Source organism: Pantherophis guttatus, chromosome 3 (assembly GCF_059756535.1).
Source record: "Pantherophis guttatus breed Tessera chromosome 3, ASM5975653v1, whole genome shotgun sequence".
Lineage (NCBI taxonomy): Eukaryota > Metazoa > Chordata > Lepidosauria > Squamata > Colubridae > Pantherophis > Pantherophis guttatus.
The window spans coordinates 147,740,603-147,759,511 of NC_142065.1; the positions used below are offsets into that span (position 1 = coordinate 147,740,603).

General features: G+C 39.2%; 1 protein-coding gene across 2 annotated transcripts in view; it reads right to left on the bottom strand.

Annotated features, from left to right (window-relative positions):
• The window catches only part of NEDD9 (neural precursor cell expressed, developmentally down-regulated 9), a 65,165-nt gene that overhangs the window by 33,263 nt on the left and 12,993 nt on the right, over positions 1-18,909 (bottom strand). For both annotated transcript variants that reach the window (XM_034429136.3, XM_087890320.1), the window contains exon 2: positions 2,356-2,778. In XM_034429136.3, the coding sequence (XP_034285027.2) occupies positions 2,356-2,778 (423 nt within the window). The remainder of the gene's footprint in view (positions 1-2,355; positions 2,779-18,909) is intronic.

Consider the following 18,909-nt stretch of genomic DNA (forward strand, 5'->3'; position numbering starts at 1 on the left):
TTCGTTTAGTGACAATTCCAAGTTACAACAGCACTTGTTGTGACTTATTACCATTTTTCATACTTACAGCCATTGCAATATCCCCATGGGCAAGTGATCAAAATTCGGACACTTGGCAACTGGCTCATATTTATGACAGTTGCTGTTTCCCAGAGTCATCTTTGGACACCTTCTGACAAGCAAAGTCAATGGGGAAGCTAGTTTCACTTAACAACTATGGTACTAATTTAACAACTGCAGTAATTTATTTAATAACTGTGGCAAGTAAGGTCATAAAATAGGGCTCAACTCAATTAACAACTGTCTCAGCAACAGAAATTTTGGGCTCAGTTATGGATATAAGTCAAGGACTACCTGTATTCATATTAACTTTGCTTTGGACTCCAACTGTCCACTAGATAGTCACTCTTCAAATATAAGTTTTGCCAAGGTTTAAGTCCAAAAGAGTTTCCTATACAGTGATGTCAGCCTTTCCAGAGTAGCACTTAGGAGGAGGAGGAGGAGGAGGAGGAGGAGGAGGAGGAGGAGGAGGAGGAGGAGGAGGTGGTAGCAGTGGCAAGGAAATGATTTCGTATCAAGGTATTTTATATTGGAATTTAGTTAAGCAGATGAAATCAGTTTAAACATAATTTACACTACAGTTTCAAAATTCATAGAACCCAGGTGGCCATCTGTCATCTGCTATCCCCAAATCCTACTTTGCAATCTCCAAACCACCCACACTACAAGCTGCCCAAATTTGGTAACAACATTTTCAATGACGTAATTTGTTAAAGACTTTTTGTTAAGTCAAGGGTTAGAACAGATGGGTTATGCCTCAGTGGGGTTTTTATACACCCATTTCATCTCCTTACTGGGACATCCTCGAATTTCTGTCCTCTCCCCCAAATGGACACAAATATTTTCCCCATTATTAAATCAGGTATTTGTGGACGGTTTGCCCAGTAAACAAATGTACTAGAAATTCATTTGCTGTCTATAGAAAATATGTCTATTGCAATGGGGGAAGGAGGGAGGAATCCACAATCAAAATATCAGATAAGGTTTCTCCACCACCACTCCCCCAAAAAAGGCTGAATAGAAAATGAAATTCTTAAAAGCTATTAATGGTTTTAAGTTTTTCTAAATTAAATGGGAGCGTAATTCAAGGTAAACTGAAAGGATTCATAGTTGAAAAGGCAGTCAGAACTTCTGCTCCTATCAACTTCAGTGTTAAGATTAAACTTTGGCACTGCCAGACATGTACTTCCTAGCTGTTGTATGTCATTGCAACACATTCATAATGGCTAAATAACAAGACCTAAGTATTCCGAGGAGTATTCTGATAATCTTGCTTTCCGGCCTCATTATCAGAGGAAATGCAAAGGTTTTATTTAAAAAATAAATATTTTTTTCCTCCAGCTTTTAAGAGGCAATTACCTTGACTCCTGCCAAGGACATGTTAATGCTGTAGAGGAGTGCCAGGTGACACTTTCTTTGCTCTAGATTTTACACTGAGTTACCCTTTTAATTATGATTATCCAGACTTCCTGTTATTTCTGGCATAGTAATAATGTCACTCTTGCATCATTTTTTCCACGTAGCCTGCAACATACATTCCTTAAACAAACAGGCACTTTTATCTAAAGCTGGCATTTTCATAACTTTGGTACAAATAAAGAAAGTGTGACCCACGAAGTGTCTAGGTGATATGCTCTAGGAGGCTGCAGATAATGTGAACCACGCTCAGTACCATCTGTGTAGATTTATGTTAACAAAATTCTAAATCTTAATCCTTTCTATATGAGCCCCAAAATGTTTCAGGTCTTCATAACAGCATGCAGGCTAGTTAATTTACAATTTGGATTGAATTAATTAAATATAGTTAAGGTTTATTTGTTTATAGTTCTTTGGAATCTATCAAGGTTGACTCAATTCCATTTATTTATTTATTTATTTATTTAGTCGCATTTCTATGCCGCCCATCTCCCAAAGCATGAGAGGGAACACAAGTCCCTTGGGTGTGTGGTCAGGTATCATTTGTGCTAGTATGGGATTAGTCCCAAACTGTCCAGATTTTGGCCCAAACTACCGTTCCTGCTTCTGATTTGAATTTTTATTTGAATACATACATTTAGAAGATAGAATTCAAGGGAATTGTCTAATTCTATTATCCTTGTAGTGCTTTGACCATAATGGCTGTTCATCTCTCTTGGTTATTAACATACTTCCCTTCTGACACATTAAATGCATATTAAATACCATTCGTGTAGAATAGAAAAGTCCACCAAATTCAGACACTTTTTCAACCCCACAATAATGTGTTTCATGCAAATGCTTTGGAAGCAGATGCTTGAAATATCAAGTTGTACCCACCTTATTGCCTGCATCAACTCCAGCAAAACTTCTCTGCCCGGATGGAGGCACTTGGTAAACATCATGGGCGGTAGGTACCTGGTAGATTCCCTGATTCAGATAAGAAGGCGGAACTTGATAGATGGGATCCCGAGGAGAGGTATGAGCATTTGGCACTTGGTAGACTTTTTGCTGGTTAGGGGACTGAGTTGCTGGTCCTGAATTTGACAAGTCCTGGTGAGATGGACTCTCTTGTACAGGGCCTACCAGAAGTTTCACACGGTTTCCAGGAACAATGCCTTGTCGTCCATGTAAAGAGCAGAGCCACCATCCTTCCAATCCTTCAGTGTTTTGTTCTATCACAGTCAAAATATCACCTTTCCGGAAGGCCAATTCTTCTGCACATTCTGGGACATTATCATAAAGGGCTCTTGCCATAAGATTCTGCAGAGAAAACGGAAGGGAAGGAGAATTTAAGTATAATACTGCTAATTACTTGCATACTCAAATTTATGGTAAATATGTTAAATAAATAAAGCAACCTGAATACAACTGCCTTTACTTAAAAACATAGTTGACTTTATTTTGATAGTTTGTGTGGGAGAGACTCTGTAAATTAAATCTTAAGATTGCTCTCATGAAATGTACTTCAAATGTTTAATTTCTGATCCAGAATTTACAATTTTAGATTGAAGCATTCACTATCCTTGCTGAATTACAGGAATTTACAAACTCCAAGAGGCGTGCACTTTGAAAATTGATAGAAGAGAATATTTGCAGCTCAGGGTTGAACTGTGGGGTCCTTGGTGCTCTCTGAGCTAGCACTCATGATGATACCTAGTTTGGTAATGAAATGTTTACAAGAAAACAACCAAGCTCAGAGAGTACCAAGGACCCCACAGTTTGAAAGCTCTTGACACCACTTTTCTTGGTGTAGATTTTTTTAAGCCACTACATTTGTCTTTTCAACATTCATATGGCAGGATTTTCATTCTTTTCCAATCATTTTCTCTCTCACCAATGTCCTCTACTTCCACTCCAAACCCATCTTGAAAAAGCAACCAGCTTAATAACTGTGCAAACACAATTCTTAAATAGCAATCACAACAAAAATGATTCTGGATTCTAGATGCGAAAAAAATCTAAATCAGAAACCTCCTGGGAAGGTAGGAGAACAACTAAAAACCTCATTGTTTTGAAATAATAGGTAAAATGGCTATTGTTGTGTTGTTACGGTATTATTATAAATGTATTAGCTACCCAACTTCTATGAATTCTTCATGAGGCTTCAAATTCTCCTCCCATCATTCTGAGCCACCAGACCAGAAATGTTAATATAAATGAATTGTTTAGATTGCTGTCTAATCCTACAGGAGCTAATTTCTTGTAAGCGAATGTAGCATGTTTTTCCTGTCAATTCAGCAGAGAAATCTTAATATCTAAAAGACTACTTTTCAATGTTTTAGTATTCATATTCCATCAAAGGTAGCTCCCCCCTAATTTTTAAGATACCAAATAGAAAAGTGGTGGGTTGCTACCGGTTCGCCTCGGTTTGGGCGAGCCAGTAGCAGTAGCGGCGGGAGGCTCCACCCACCCACCCGGACGTCATCAAATATGATCTGCGCATGTGCAGATGGGGTACGCGCGCGAGTGAACCAGTAGCAAAGGTAAGTGAAACCCACCCCCGAAATAGAGGGGGGGGGAATCAATACATTTAGGGCTCCCAAGTGCCTTTAAGTTTAGCTTCTTGTTCTTGAATCCAGTTCTCTCCTAAATCAGCCTCAATTGATAAGAAAATAATCAAGCTAAAGAAAGGTGGGGATCCAACCTAGGTTTTGGCAGGAATCCACTGCAAAGCACCTTAGCTCTCCTCATCCTAATAGGTGGTAATATTAGCCCACACCTATTTTTTTAAAAGCCTGTTATCTCCATTCATAGACAAAATATGCCTTGCCCTCATCCTCTCTCTTTTTGGCATATGGGGATGTCTGGCACCATCTGTACTGAGCTTGTCAGCCAAGCAGGCTTTCAGAGAAAAGCAGACAAACTATATAGTGAGTCTTTATTATTAGAAATCTTCAGAGAGGCTTGTCGTAAAATGTTTCATTTCTTGGCTTTGCTAGATATTGCAAAGTACAACTATTCATTTTGTGGCTTCAGTACTTCAAAGAGTTGCAAACTCTGAAAAATCATGAGGAATGTATACCTGGTCTGCTAACATACACAAGACAGACAAGGCATCTCATTTCACCTATTTATAAGTTTTGTTCAATTTGTTGCTGCAACTGCAAATAAATAATTGCCTACATTCACTAAACCACAGCAGTTTAATCTATAAATGTAATAAGATGTAAGAACAGCCTTGAGGGACAGGAGGAAGAGCCGCCATTATGAATAGGATCAGTATTCCTAATAGTTTTTCCTAGCTTGGTCTACCTCAAAGGGCAGACAATAAATCACTGGATAGATTTGTACAACACAATAAGCTGTAAACTATGATTTATTAACCACAATAGTCAGGTTCATGCAAGACAGCAAGGTAAAGCCATACACATCAATTTATGGCTTATAGCAATCGGTAAATCTAGCCACTTCCCAAAGGGGTTTACTTCAAAATCACAACTATCTCAAAACTATGAGAGGAAGTGTGGTCTAGTGGTTAAGGCTAGAAAGTGGGAGACCATAAGTTCAAGTCCCGCTTTAGCCATGAACGTCAGGTGGATAGCTTTGGGTCAGTCACTGCCTCTCAGCCCAACCCACCTCACACAGTTATTGTTCTTGTTGTGGAGAAAATAGGAGGAAGAAAATGTAGTGGAGATGTTGGCAGGATATAAATAAACTACAACACTCGGTTTGGAAAACCCAATTTCTCATGCAAACCAATTTCACAATAAGCTTACTTTCTTTCCCACATAGTGGGGGTAGGGGGGGAAAGAACAAGAGTTCTTTTCTGAATAATAAGCAACTTGATTAAAAGATTTTACACACAGAAGTGATTCATGTTCATTGCTCACACCTTCCTGAAAGTATTTTTCATGAAAGTGGCCCTGAGGCAACTCCAGTCACTACATTTGCTTTCTTCTCTTTGGTGTTCTCCAGATGTGTTGGGATTGCAATTCTAGAGCACCCAGCCTTTTGCCCTGTAGGCTAGAAATTCTGTGGAATGAATTTACAACACATCTGGAAGGAGCCAGATAGAAAAAGCTGAACTCTGCATTGGCCATAGTAGTCCATCTATTTTGGTTGAAATAACACAGAGTTATGAAGAAAAGAATTTTTTTAAGCAAATGAATTGTTCAAGATAGTATGCATTTGCTTGGGTAAATTTATCATGCTGTAAAATTAATCAGGAATGATGATGGATCAACTTTATGCATTTCGCTTTTTTAGCTTTGCATTCCTATTGCCTTTTTTTGTTGTCTTAAATTAAGAACAAGATCATTATAAAAATTTAGGCTAGTTTGATGAACAAGAATTAATTTGAACATTCTACATAAATGGCAGACTGCATTTAATAGCTCTGTCAGCTAATTAAAGGGGTTTTAGCTAACTAATCACCTGCCTTTTGACAAATTATGAGCTAGATTTAAATACATTTACATATTCCCAAGATAATCAACGCAGATGTTAAAGGAAGTATATTTATAGTGTCATTCAATGTCAAGAAATAAGCCCCGGGAGTTCAGTGATATTTTTCTAAGTAAAATGGAATGTATTCTTGGTTTATTTGGAGTCTGATGCCAGCTAAACATGTATTCCTCTTCTTCAGAGTGATCTCAATTCCTTTATTTTAAACAACAAAAAGAAACAGGTTTGGGCCATACCTGTTTCTGCTGTGAGGGTGTCTATTTGCTCCGAAGAGTGAGAACCAGTTGGTACAGTGGTTAAGGCAGGGGTCCCCAAACTTGGCAGCTTTAAGACTAAGCTATGCTGGCTGGAGAATTCTGGGAGTTGAAGTCCACAGGTCTTAAAGCTGCCAAGTTTGAAGACCTCTGGGTTAAGGCATAGGAAACCCTGAGCTAGGAACAGGGAGACCGTGGGTTCAAGTCCTGCCTTAGGCATGAAGCCAGCTGGTAAATTTTAAGGCAGTAGTTTCCAGGAGTCTTACCTCAATGCGTAAGGCCATATCTGTGCACAAAGACTTGGGAGTAATGTATTTATTTATTTATTTATTTTATTTATTAATTTAATTTATATACCGCCCTTCTCCCAAAGGGACTCAGGGCGGTGTACAGCCAGCATAAAACCAACAAATATAAAATTTAAAAAACAGTTTAAAAATATTAAATAGTTTGGCCCATATAATTAAAATAAACAACCCAATTTAAATGTTTAAAAAAGAATTAACAATTAAAATTTAAAAATTAGGCCAGCCCGGCTTGTTGAAATAAAAGCGTCTTGTATGTTATGTTCGTTTATCTTCATCCTCTTTTCACTGCTTGTGGCTGGCATTGATCACCAATGTGGTCTACTAATATTTCAACAATTTAGAATAGAATTCTTTATCGGCCAAGTGTGATCAGACATACAAGGAATTTGTCTCCGGCGCATAAGCTCACAAGTGTACATATAAACAGCAAGTAATCATAGGTCATAAATCATAGTTACAATCATTAATCGTAAGTTACAAACACAACTGATAAATCTTAAGAAACCAATAGGAGAAGATAGTTGAGAAGCTGAGTAAAGATGAGAAATGAGACAGTGCTGTGGGAATTTCCCTCCGTGCAGAATGATGGCACGGGGGCGGATGGGGGTGGGGGACTATCTTTAAGCAGGCTGGTTGCGATAGTTTTTTTTCTGCAGGCCTAACTATCCATGGAAATCTGTACCTGTCCTGTTTGGTTGCTGTGCCAAACCAGACAGTTATTGAGGTACAGTAATACAGGTATTTGCAGGGATCGTTAATCTGGAGTCCTCCAGATATTTGGGATGATAACTCTCACGGTCCTTTGCCTTTGGCCCAAAACTGGAGACACACCAGGCTGCTAGGTGGTCCCCTGTAGCGGATGTCTCTCCTTCTAAATTTATTGCACCGATGGCTTTAAAGATCCAAACTGCTACAGTTTCTAAGCAAAATCTTTTGCTAATCTCACTCAGATTAAGAAAAAAAAAACATCACCCATAAAAGGGTAACATTTTTGGGGCATGCTAGAGAAGGTGGAAAAAGAGCTAATTCTTTTGATATATTTTTTTTAATTCAAAGCAAGGGAAGAAAAAAAAAATCTGAAAGGCCATGAGCCAACACATTTCGTAGAGTCAAAGGAAAGAGGCCAGTTAGCACTAGGGTGGGACGAGAGGGAGTATCCATCCTGTCTGATAAAGTAAACAGGGAGAATGAGTGACGTAAGTCGATCATAAGAACCTAGTAAGGATACGCAACCTCAGTGTAAACAGTAAAATAATAATCAATGCACCGTAAGTACAGTGGCTTCTTTAATATCTATTTGCATTTAGTGCAAAAGACAGGATTGTATGTCGAGAGCTTCCCTGGGCCACAATAATTAATAAGAAAACTGCTGAAGAATTCTTTGCCAGCCCTTTTTCTTTGCCAGCCCTTTTTTTTCCTTCCCCTGCCCCATTTGAAAGAAGGAAGAAGGAAATGCTCCCAGGCACGTATCTTTGTGTACCCTAAGCAATATACCAGGCTGATTTTTTTTTTTTTAGTACAGACCGACACCTACGCACACCATGAGTTTATTGTTACAGTTTCCTTGGTAGCTATCACCTTTTCTGAGTAAAGGAGGCACCCATTTCCACTATGAGTTGTTGTATCTTTTATCTTGGTAAGCGGGGGTAGGGTGGGTGGACGGTGGGAAGGTTGGAGGAAAGGAAACAATATGATGTAAGTGTCTCAAGCAAAAGCTACAGCAAACGATTGCCATTTGCCAAGATTGTTTTTTTAAAAAAAAAAAAAAACAGGAAGAATTTGCAGCCGATCTTTCATAGGCTGTTTTATTTCCCTCTCACTGTTTGCCTTGCTTTTTTTTACTCCAGAAGGGAGATTTGTTTGGCTGCCGCCCTTATGTTGTTCAGGAAGTTGCCCGAAGGCCAGGTTGTTCTCCCAGGCCTTGGGTTTAATTTTGGACCTGTCAGTTTGCTTTGCCTTGCTTTATTTGGATTTTGTATTTTCTTTTCATCAGCTGAATTTTACTTGTAAGCCGCCCATTTGGAAGTCAGGCAACCTATAAATTAAATAAAGCAACAAACAAGTTTACAAACTCCCAGGAATGGTGAAAGATTGGTGACAATTCTTTGTCAGGATTCACTCTGAAAAAAACATTTTATATTCAGGTTCCTTGCCTTTTTTCCCCAGTTGCTGGAGATGGTACTGTATATAAAACTTTCCCTCTCAAGAAATAAGTGCCACAATGTTATATAAACTCTTCCTTTCAAACAGACAGAGAAGAAAGCTGTGAGTCATTAAAAGACCCTTCTGCTTACCTTCCTCCTGGTTGTAAGAAATTACATTCCTATAGCTAGGAAACCTATTAAAACTTATGGCTGATCATTTGTGAAATTTCACCCCACCCCCCAGAAGGCATCCAAAGGGAATCTCTAAGATTAATAACAAAAGATACCATGGGATTAAAACAAGGTCAGGGAGTAAACCAAGGAAAATGCACGCTGTGTTGTGTGCCTGATAATGAAAAGCTCTAAATGCCAGCATACAATTTTATGCCTCAACCGCGCCTCCAGCTTCTCTTATCCCTCACCCCTGGGATAAAGTGTCTATTGTATTGCACTCCCAAGGGAAAACCCACTGAAGCATTGGGTGTGACAAATCTGCACAAAGCAGAAAGTAGAACGTTTTCTAGGAACTAAAACAGTCTAATTCCCACTACAGAGTTTAAAATTACAATTCTGGAAAATTCTGCTTCACCTCCCCCCCTCAAGAAATGGAAATTTTATTTTGTCTAACTATTCAGTAGATGCAAATAGGGCGATCTTCACCACAGATGAACAAGTAAAGATGTTATCTAAGTTGTCTTAGCCACAGAAATAAGTATAGCTGATTCTTTTTTTTAAAAAAAGGTTGTTCTGTTTGCAAATGTATAACTACTAGCAAATTCTAGGAAAATATTTTTCATAAAAATATCCAAACCTCTACACAGCTCTGCGAGTCAGTCAGATGGCTGTACAGCATGGATCTATGACACGTTATCCATATATACTTGAATTTTATACTACAAAGAACAGAAATGGAACTGCAAGGCTACTCCAGTGATTCTGGTAAAGGAATGGGTATTTCCTACTGATCTGGGTGTTTCTCTCAAGCAGTGATGGCTAACTTTTTGCCATCGGGGGCCAGGAGGGAGGGGCAGGGGGGTCGCACGTGCGCGTGCCCACACCCATAATTCTATGCACCCCGCCCCCGCGCATGCACACACGACCCCTCCCCCCCGCTCCTGGCATGTGATGGCCCGGTAGGCCCGTTTTTCTAGGAGTCTGGGGAGGGTGAAAACGGTCTTCCCCACCCCCCGGAGGTCCTCTGTAGCCATATCAGTGGGCATGGGAGCTCAGCTCTGGCGTGCATGCGCACGCCGGCCAACTGATTTTCAGGTCTTCTGGGCCACCGGAAGTTGTCAAACGGGCCATTTTCGGCCTCCGGAGGACCTCCAGGGGTGTGGGGAAGGCCGTTTTCACAGCAGAAGTTTCTGTACAGAAGCCATTCAGTCCTACAAACAAAAAACATGCTTCTTTATATTTCAAGGCACCTTCTCTGAAGCCAACTCAAAGCCCTACGCAGACCTATTTAACTCATCTTCACCATACTAGTTGGTCTTGGTAGAGAAAAATGATGGGTCTCATCATTTAATATAATAGGAATGGTAGTTCCCAGAGTCCTAGAGTTTATTCTCTTTATTCTATTTCAGTCTACTGGTCTTTAAAGATCCCTTCAAATATCATAAAGGCTGTGGTTCTCTTCCTCTTCCTTCATTATTCCATTTTCCTTGGCCATCACTCTTTAGATTATCTTGTTCTGTGACTTCACATCTACTTTGAGAGCCTCCTAAAAACTTTCATAATAAATAAAGTAAGACAATAAGATTGAAAAGGCTTTATAAATATATCAAAAGAACAGCTAAGGAGAAATGCAGGTATGTTGAAAGAAAGGTAAAGCTCCCACTTCTGACATGCAGTCCCCCAGCCAAAGACAAAGGGTTCTTCGAGAAGAAATGTGTATATTGTTAAGTTTCGAGGTCGTCTCAAATAAATTGCATTTCAAACAAAGTCTTTGAAGAAAAACTCCTATTTATTAAGCACGGCATTCTAACCCAACTCCAAACGAAGCCAACACTGACGTCCAGCCCCAAAACCCCCCCTTTCCGTTCCCCACTCCCCTGCACTCATTGGCCATCTTCCAAGTCATTCTACCCCTAATCTACTCCAGCTCAAAGGAATTTTCCCCCTCCCATCCCATCTCCTGGGGGATATTATCTCCAGGGAAAATAAGTAGGTGAAAAGTCAAATGTCCCTTTCCAGACGCCTTCACTTCTCCTTCTTATGTCAGCACTAGAGTAAATGCAGGTTGAAGTGCTGACATATATATTTTGTGAAAAAAGAATGAAGGCTTTCTTTGTGGAAAGCTTTGGCTAAAAATAATTCTAGCAGGACACTTATTATCATCAAGAAATTCTGCCTATCCAACTCATAAACTGGGAGATTCATTTTCAAATTTTCAAATAAAAAGCGAAGATTTAAAGAAACATAAGAGGATGCTAAATGCCAAATCTCCACCATTTCGTTTTGGTGCTTCTCCCCAAATATCAGCCCTGAAGCAACTAAGCACTGTTAATTTGCCTGAAGGCCACAGCAGAAGGAAACATTTTGGCCTGGGTAGTATTTCCATTTATCATTCCATGGAGTTATTATATCGTAACTCCCTGTTTTCCTATACCACATCACATATGAGGTCCAGCAAAGGTTCCGATGAAGCCATCATCAGCTTTAGACAACAGAAGTAAAAGCAAGAATTCAAAATGCATTTATAATCACCATGTACATGTTTTTTAAAAGGTAATTATAGCCTTGCTGTTTAAAAAAAAAAAGTTAAACCACTTGCATTCTTTCCCCTGGCATCATGTCCTAAATTCACATCCAAGATAAACCCTGCAATGCCAGGCTCATTTTAAGGTGTGGCATGCATGCACTAAACAACAGTTAGATTCCAGATGTTTGGTTGGTTCTGCTGTTCAAGGTTTTAACGTCGTGCAAGAATGATTCAGACTTTAGGATAGAAGCTCTGAAGGCATGCTGACTAGTGTCTCCTTTTCTAATTAATTCTCTTCCTCTGAAGTCAATTGGGAGATGGATTTGAGAACAATAGTTGATCTTATTCATTCTGCATCTCTAGTACCATGAAAGAAGTTTCTTTAAATAAGTTGTGTTGGATTTTGCTGTACCACAGCTAAATGTGAAAGAAAAGAAAAAGGAAAATATTTTCTATCTGCCTTTTAATAAAAATGATTAACTAATACGATTTCTCAAAGCACGTTACTTGCTTACTGGCAATTATGATTATAATATAACATATTATACTCTTCTCCTATCCATACTTGGTTGTATTTCCTTTTCTATTATTCCTTTTGAAGGAAAGAAAGAACAGAAAAATAATATTGGGACAGATACATCAATGTTTTTCTGAGAAGTTTCTTAATTTATCTTCAAATCCAAGCCTATTGGGGGCAATTCCTTCTTCCTTAATGGAGTCTTATTCCCATTTCTCTATTAAAAAGCTATACAGGGATCAGAAGTGATTCCCAAGCAGCAGAAGAAAATGTTCAGCAGGCTATCTTACTGAAAGATAAATTAGTTTAATTTATAATAAGCTGTTAAGTGCTGGAGAGTAGGAAAATGAGAAGTTTTTAGTAAGGATTTCTAAAGAATGTCATCTGGTCTCATCTAGTTTCTTACAGAATGAATGAACTGGAAATGAGGTAACTTCATAGACTGGAAGCATTACAAGCCAAGTGAAGGGAAGAAACAAGTCATGATTACTCTAAAACAGGGGGTCTTCAACCTTGGCAACTTTAAGACTTGTGGACTTCAACTCCCAGAATTCCTCAGCCAGCTTTACTGGCTGAGGAATTCTGGGAGTTGAAGTCACAAGTCTTAAAGCTGCCAAGGTTGGAGAGCCCTGCTCTAAAAGGCAAGCAAAATGCCTTTTCTTTTCTTTCAGAGAAATTGAAGTGATTCTTTTAAAAGGCTTTTTTTTTTCATTGTCAGCTCATTATCCATCCATGCTATCCACTATCCAAGATTTAATCCTGGATAGACCGCCTCTCCCAGGCCAGAGGTCCTCTGCAGACTTCGATTGCAAGAAGGGAAGCAGTCAGTAGGAATTCCAGTTTGTTGAGCATATATTCCATCTGTTGGTCTGCTCATTCTGAGAGAATGTCCTTGTAATTTGGGTAGATGAGACCATGCCGGGGACAGGGTTAGGGCTCTGATCACCACCAACAACACCATTTCCCCTAAACAGCCTTTTTCTTGAAAGAGCTGGGGAGATCTCAGGCACAGCAGAGTTAGAACTGCTTCAACTTGGATCCCGGTGTTGGGAGAGGTCACAGTGAGGTATCCCAGGCAACCGTTTATCCTTTTATTTTGAATTATTTTCAGACTTGAAGATCTTGAAGATGCAGATGGGTAGTTTGAAGAGATGAGGTCTACCACTTATTTACTTGACCCCTCTCCCTCCTGGTTGATCCAATGGGGTCAGGATGAGATTGTCCCCATGTTTAATGGTCATGATTGATGCTTGGGAAATGTTCCATACACCAGGGGTCCCCAACCCCCAGGACGCCGCGGCCCACTAGGAGGTCATGGCCTATTCAGAATTGGGCCACGTGAGTGACTGGCTGGAGCGTGTGTGCAGAACTTAACTTATATAAGTGGCAGGCTGGAAGGCACTCTCACATGCACTGGCCCACCAGTCACACTAGTTGAGCTGTGCGCATGTGTGCAGGCCCACCACTCGCGCAAAGGCAGCAAGCGTGTGTGCCGGCCTGCCTCTCGCGTGGCCCAGTTCCCCTGCACCTCCAGCTGGGTCGCCAAGCCGCAAAGGTTAAAGGCTGCTCCTCCAAACTCTTTAAATGATGCTTTAGACAATTTCCCTTGACCTGGCCTGGAGAATCTGTACAATTATAGGTGAAGGTAAAGGTTCCCCTCACACATATGTGTTAGTCGTTCCCGACTCTAGGGGGCAATGCTCATCTCCGTTTCAAAGCCAAAGAGACAGCGCTGTCTGAAGACATCTCCATGGTCATGTGGCCAGCATGACTAAACACCAAAGGCGCACGGAACACTGTTTTTTAAAAATTAATTATAATAAAATACTAATTATAGGCCAGCATATAAAGAACAGTTGCCGGAATTGGGTATGTCTAGTTTAATTACAAGAAGGACTACGGATGACATAATATCAGTGTTCTAATATCTAAGGGGCTACCGCAAAGAAGAGGGGATCAACCTATTCTCCAAACCACCTGAAGGCAAGAGAAGAAGCAATGGATGGAAACTAATGAAAGAGAGAAGCAACCTAGAACTAAGAAAAAAATTCCTGATATTACAATTAAGGAGTGGAATGGTTTGGCTCCAGAAGTTGTAGGTTCTCCAACACTGGAGGTTTTAAAGAAAAGATACAGTGAGTTGTACACAGTAGGAACTGACTCGTTGGACTAGCTGGGCCAGATGGGTCTGATCCATCAGGGTATTGCTTATGTATAAAGCACATCACAAGGAATGCAGAGGAAGATATTATGATATCTTTATAGCTATCTGGCTTGAATTGTTCTTCTTGCAATGGTGTAAGGGGCATAAAGCTTTTTCAAGATATGCCCTGAACGATCAGAAAGACACTTTACAGGAAACAGGGAGAAGAGCCAGACTCTGATCATATTTCCCAGACTCCATAGGGTTTTTCCAGAGAATTGAGAGCAACTCTGGAATGACATAATTTTATATAAAAAGGGAACCCTCCCCTTGTTCTTTTCCAGCCTAGTCTAGTCAAAGCTTTACAAGTTGCATAGACTCACAGAATTTGTCCCAAATATGTGCTTAGTTCCAATTTCCTGAATTTTGTTACCTCTGAAAGTGAAAGGGGCTTTCTTTTAAGGGCACAATATATTATGTACTGTAGTGCTTTTGTTCATAGACAAAAATACATAGACAAAATAGTACACTAAAAGAGAGACAAACAGATTCTGGGAATCAGCCAAACCAAGTTACGATTTAAATATTGCTCCACCAGAATTCATAGACATATGGTGCAAATATTTAGAGGCAAGTCTAAGAGATGCAGAGTTGACAGATACAATTATAACTTTATGCAGTTTATGATTTTTGGCAAGTAGTATTACGATATTTTGTCATCCATTGTTTTCCAGTTATTGTCTCATACATTTTAAGTGATTTAATTTGTGAAGATTTTATTTGACAAATATTTTCATTTGGATTGTAACCAATCTTGATGGTTTTTTTCAGAATAAAGAGGGGGGGGGTGTAAATGGTTTAAATAAAGAATAGGTCTGTGGATGAGGAAATTGTTTGTGGTTTAGGAATTCATATTTGCAAAAGCTGAGGTTGCTTGTGTGGTGATAGAATATATTGTGTAACCAGCCATTAGCTTAAAAAGGATACCAGATGTCATCTTGTATTGAACAGTGCAACTGTCATGACAAAGCTTGAATGGAGCTTCACTGGGATAGAATCTGAAGGATAAATTGATCCTGAATTTTAATATGTGAACATTTTATCCAGTTATAGTAATGCCATAAAAAGTTCTTATTAGCATCAAAGACATCAGACAGATTCCAGTTCTCATCTCCACGACACTTAACAGAATAATAGAAAAACAGAGTTGGAAGGGACTTTGGAGATCTTCTAGTCTAACTAGTCCTGCTCAAAACAGGAGATTCTATATAATTTCAGACAAAATGGTTGTCCAATCTCTTCTTTAAAACCTCCACTGGTGGCGCACTCAAAACTTCTGAAGGCAAGCTGTTCCACTGATTAATTGTTCTGTCAGGAAATTTCTCCTTATTTCTAGGTTGGTTTTCTTCTTGATTAGTTTCCAACCACTGCATCTTGCTCTGCTTTCAGGTGCTTTGAAAACTAGGTGGTGGCAGATATTGAAAGCCTGCTATCAACTCACAACTAATCCTTATTTTCATTAAACTAGACATACCCAATTCCTGCAACCATTCTTCATATGTTTTAGTCTCCAGTCCCCTAATCATCTCTGGTTGCTCTTCTCTGCACTCTTTCTAGAGACTCAACATCTTTTTTATATTGTGGCCACCAAAAACAGATGCAATATTCCAAGTGTGGCCTTACCAAGGATAAAGTAGTACTAACACTTCTTGTAAACCTGATTCTATCCCTGAGTTATATTGGCTTTTTTGGCAGCTGCAGCACATTGCTGACTCGTATTTAAGTAATTGTCCACTACGACGCTAAGTTCCCTCTCACAGTTACTGCTATTGAGCTAGGTACTCTGTACTCTATACCTGTGCATTTGATTTTTCTTGCCTAAACATAGAACCTTATTTTTCTCATCACTGAATTTCATTTTGTTAGATAGGGCCCAGTGTTCAAGTATGTCAAAATTCTTCTCTATCTTGAGCTTATCTTCTGGAGTGTTGGCTATTCCTGCCAGCTTGGTGACATCTGCAAATTTAATGAGTTCCCTTTCTATCCCCTCATCTGAAAATCTTCTGAAAAGATGTAGTTCAATGGAGGAGAAAGACAGTCATATATGAAATTCCCTCTGGAAGGTATTGAAAAACTACTTCAGCAAAGTCTAGTCAAAAGCAGAATGATGTGACATTTTCTGGGCAATCAACTACAGTCATTTAGTTCTATAAAGCACAGCAAATAACAAAAGTACAGATGAAATTTCTGCTATTATGAATAACAATGTCAGAATTTTTCTGCATATCCAATTATTTTGAACTAATGGATTAAGCATAATATCTCTTGTTTCTTCGTGACCTTTTTACTTTTTTGTTGAGACTAGATTGCATTTAGCAAAACTTTATTCTCACAATTATTAAGCAGTTCTCAAAGACTACAGTGTCTGAATGAATCACCGGGTTTCCCTGCGAAAAGTCCAAGTTTCCAGTCAATGGGGCACCTCTCAAGAGAGGTCTCTTATTATGCTGCCTAGATTCATGCAGGCTAAATCCATTCTTATTTCCTCAACTTCATTGGGAGCATACTAATCCATCCGGGTTGCATGAATGAATGAATGAACACATGAATGAATGAACCCATGAATGAATGAACAGGGGAACACACAAACTTCAAATAGCAGGAATGGGCCCCTTTTATGAGACCAAAAAACTAGCCAGTCTCTTGAACCTACACAAACAAAGCTGCCCAGTTTTAGCAAACTTATTCCTTTCATTTTTAAGTTAAATCTACCAGCTTCCTTAGGGATGGCAAACGAGGAAACCATGCAAGTTTCACTCTGTTTGTCCCTGTGTCATAATGCTGCATGTCTGTATCCACAGGGCAACAACTTGCATTATGATGTTATGATGCTTTTTTGGGGTGGGGGTGGGGGGTGGGGTTTCATTTTGACAAAACTTTCTAATTCCATGGACACTTCTAGTTATATCTGGCCATACATCTCAGGTTCTGAATTAAGTTTTTTCACAGATGAACATTTTCATTGTTGTTCAAATCTGAACAAAAAAGGGGGAAGAAATTCTCCAAAAAAGCAGTATATGGGATTCAAATGCTCAAACACTGGATCTTGGACCTAGTCTCTTTGCTGGATCTGCAGTAGAAATACCTTGTTCTCAGTTCTGCTTGGCAGAATACAACCTGCATCAGGAAATAAATCAAAGTAATTTTAAAAAAAAAACTGACATTCCATTTATGCACTTGAAAATTTGTTGGGACAAGTATAGATCTGAGTATGCATGGGAGGGTCGGAGGAGTGATTGTATATGGATAACTGCTCCTATTGTTTTGTAACATTTTAATTTGGACCTAAAGAATAATGATACGTGTTATTTCCTCTTTCTCTCTATTTTTTTGCCCAGGCAGCTTAAAAGAACCATACTGAATCTCATAAATTATGACGGGGTGCAGAGATGAATAAGTACTTGCACCTCATCACCCACTATTTTCATAAAATTCTGAGTCACCTTTCATGCTCATTCACAGCACCATTCTGAGAATGCAGCAACCCACACCCATCCATCACGAGCTCATTATGGATTTATCACACTTGAATTAAGTTGTAGTAAATTAAAGACAGGCAATATGTCATCCCCCGGTAGGCAGGCATCTATTGCAAGCTCCCTTTTAATGCTAAAACAAATATGCAGAAAGTATAAACTCCATAAATTTCATAGGAATTGAATTTTTGTAGGTCAAAGAAGAAAGACACCCCCAGGAAATATAAATGGTGAATGGCTACAGGCGACCTATTGCCTTCTATCTCTGAAGTCAATTTTCTCCATTATTATCTCACTGGGAATTGCAGAGGTTGTAATCCAAAACATTAGGAGAGTACTACATTTGATAAGGTGGGCCTACAATTTAAGTCCTGAATATAGCAAAACACTGTTCTAATTCTTACTTTTGTATGAAACTTATTTGAGATCCCTCTGACACACAGTATTGGTTTGGTTCCTGCTCCTTAGCTTGTCTGATGATACTGTTAGTTCCAAAACTTAAGTACAGCTTCAATTTGAACTCTTTGTAAGAGAGAAATTAAGCAGATAAATTAGACGAAGTAACCTTAGTTGTTTCCATGTTAGTTCAGCTGAAAGCTGCTATATATTTTCAGAAAGTATATCCAAAGTTGTGCATAACTACTAGCATTTGCTTCAGGTTAGATAATTTACTTTGGATCAAACAATCCAGACACAAAGAATGAAAACTAAGTCCTACTGATAAATATGTGTAGAAACCACCTTCGTTTCACTACTTTAAAAAGTCTGAAGGTCACAAGCAAAAACTCATTAGTAAAGAGAATACACTTACACACTTACAATTAAATTACATATTTAAATAAACTCTTGCATTCATTTTATGGGGATGCACAGTTGTAACAAGAGAAATATTGTGTACAGGTAATCCTTGACTTACTACCCCAATTGAGCCCAAAATTTTTGTTGCTAAGTGAGACATTGGTTAAGTGAGTTTTGCCCCATTTTATGACCTGCAGTTGTTGTTAAGTTAGTAACACGGACAATAAGTGAATCTGACTTCCCCATTGACTTTGCTTGTCAGAAGGTTGCAAAAGGGGACCACATGATGCCCAGACACTGCAACTGTCATAAATATGAACCAATTGCCAAGTGTCTGAATTTTTATCGTGGAACCATGGGGATGCTGCAACGGTTAAGTGTGAAAAACGGTCATAAGTCACTTTCTTCAATGCTGTTGTAGCTTTGAAAAGTCACTAAACAAACTATTGTAAGTCGAGGACTAAATGTACTAAGTAAGCGGAATTACAGGTTCCAAAAGGAAAATCAAGACATGCTTCACACTTTCTCCCCTCCCTCCCTTCCCCCTTCTGCTCCCTGTCTTCCCTTCTTTCTTTAGAGTCAATTT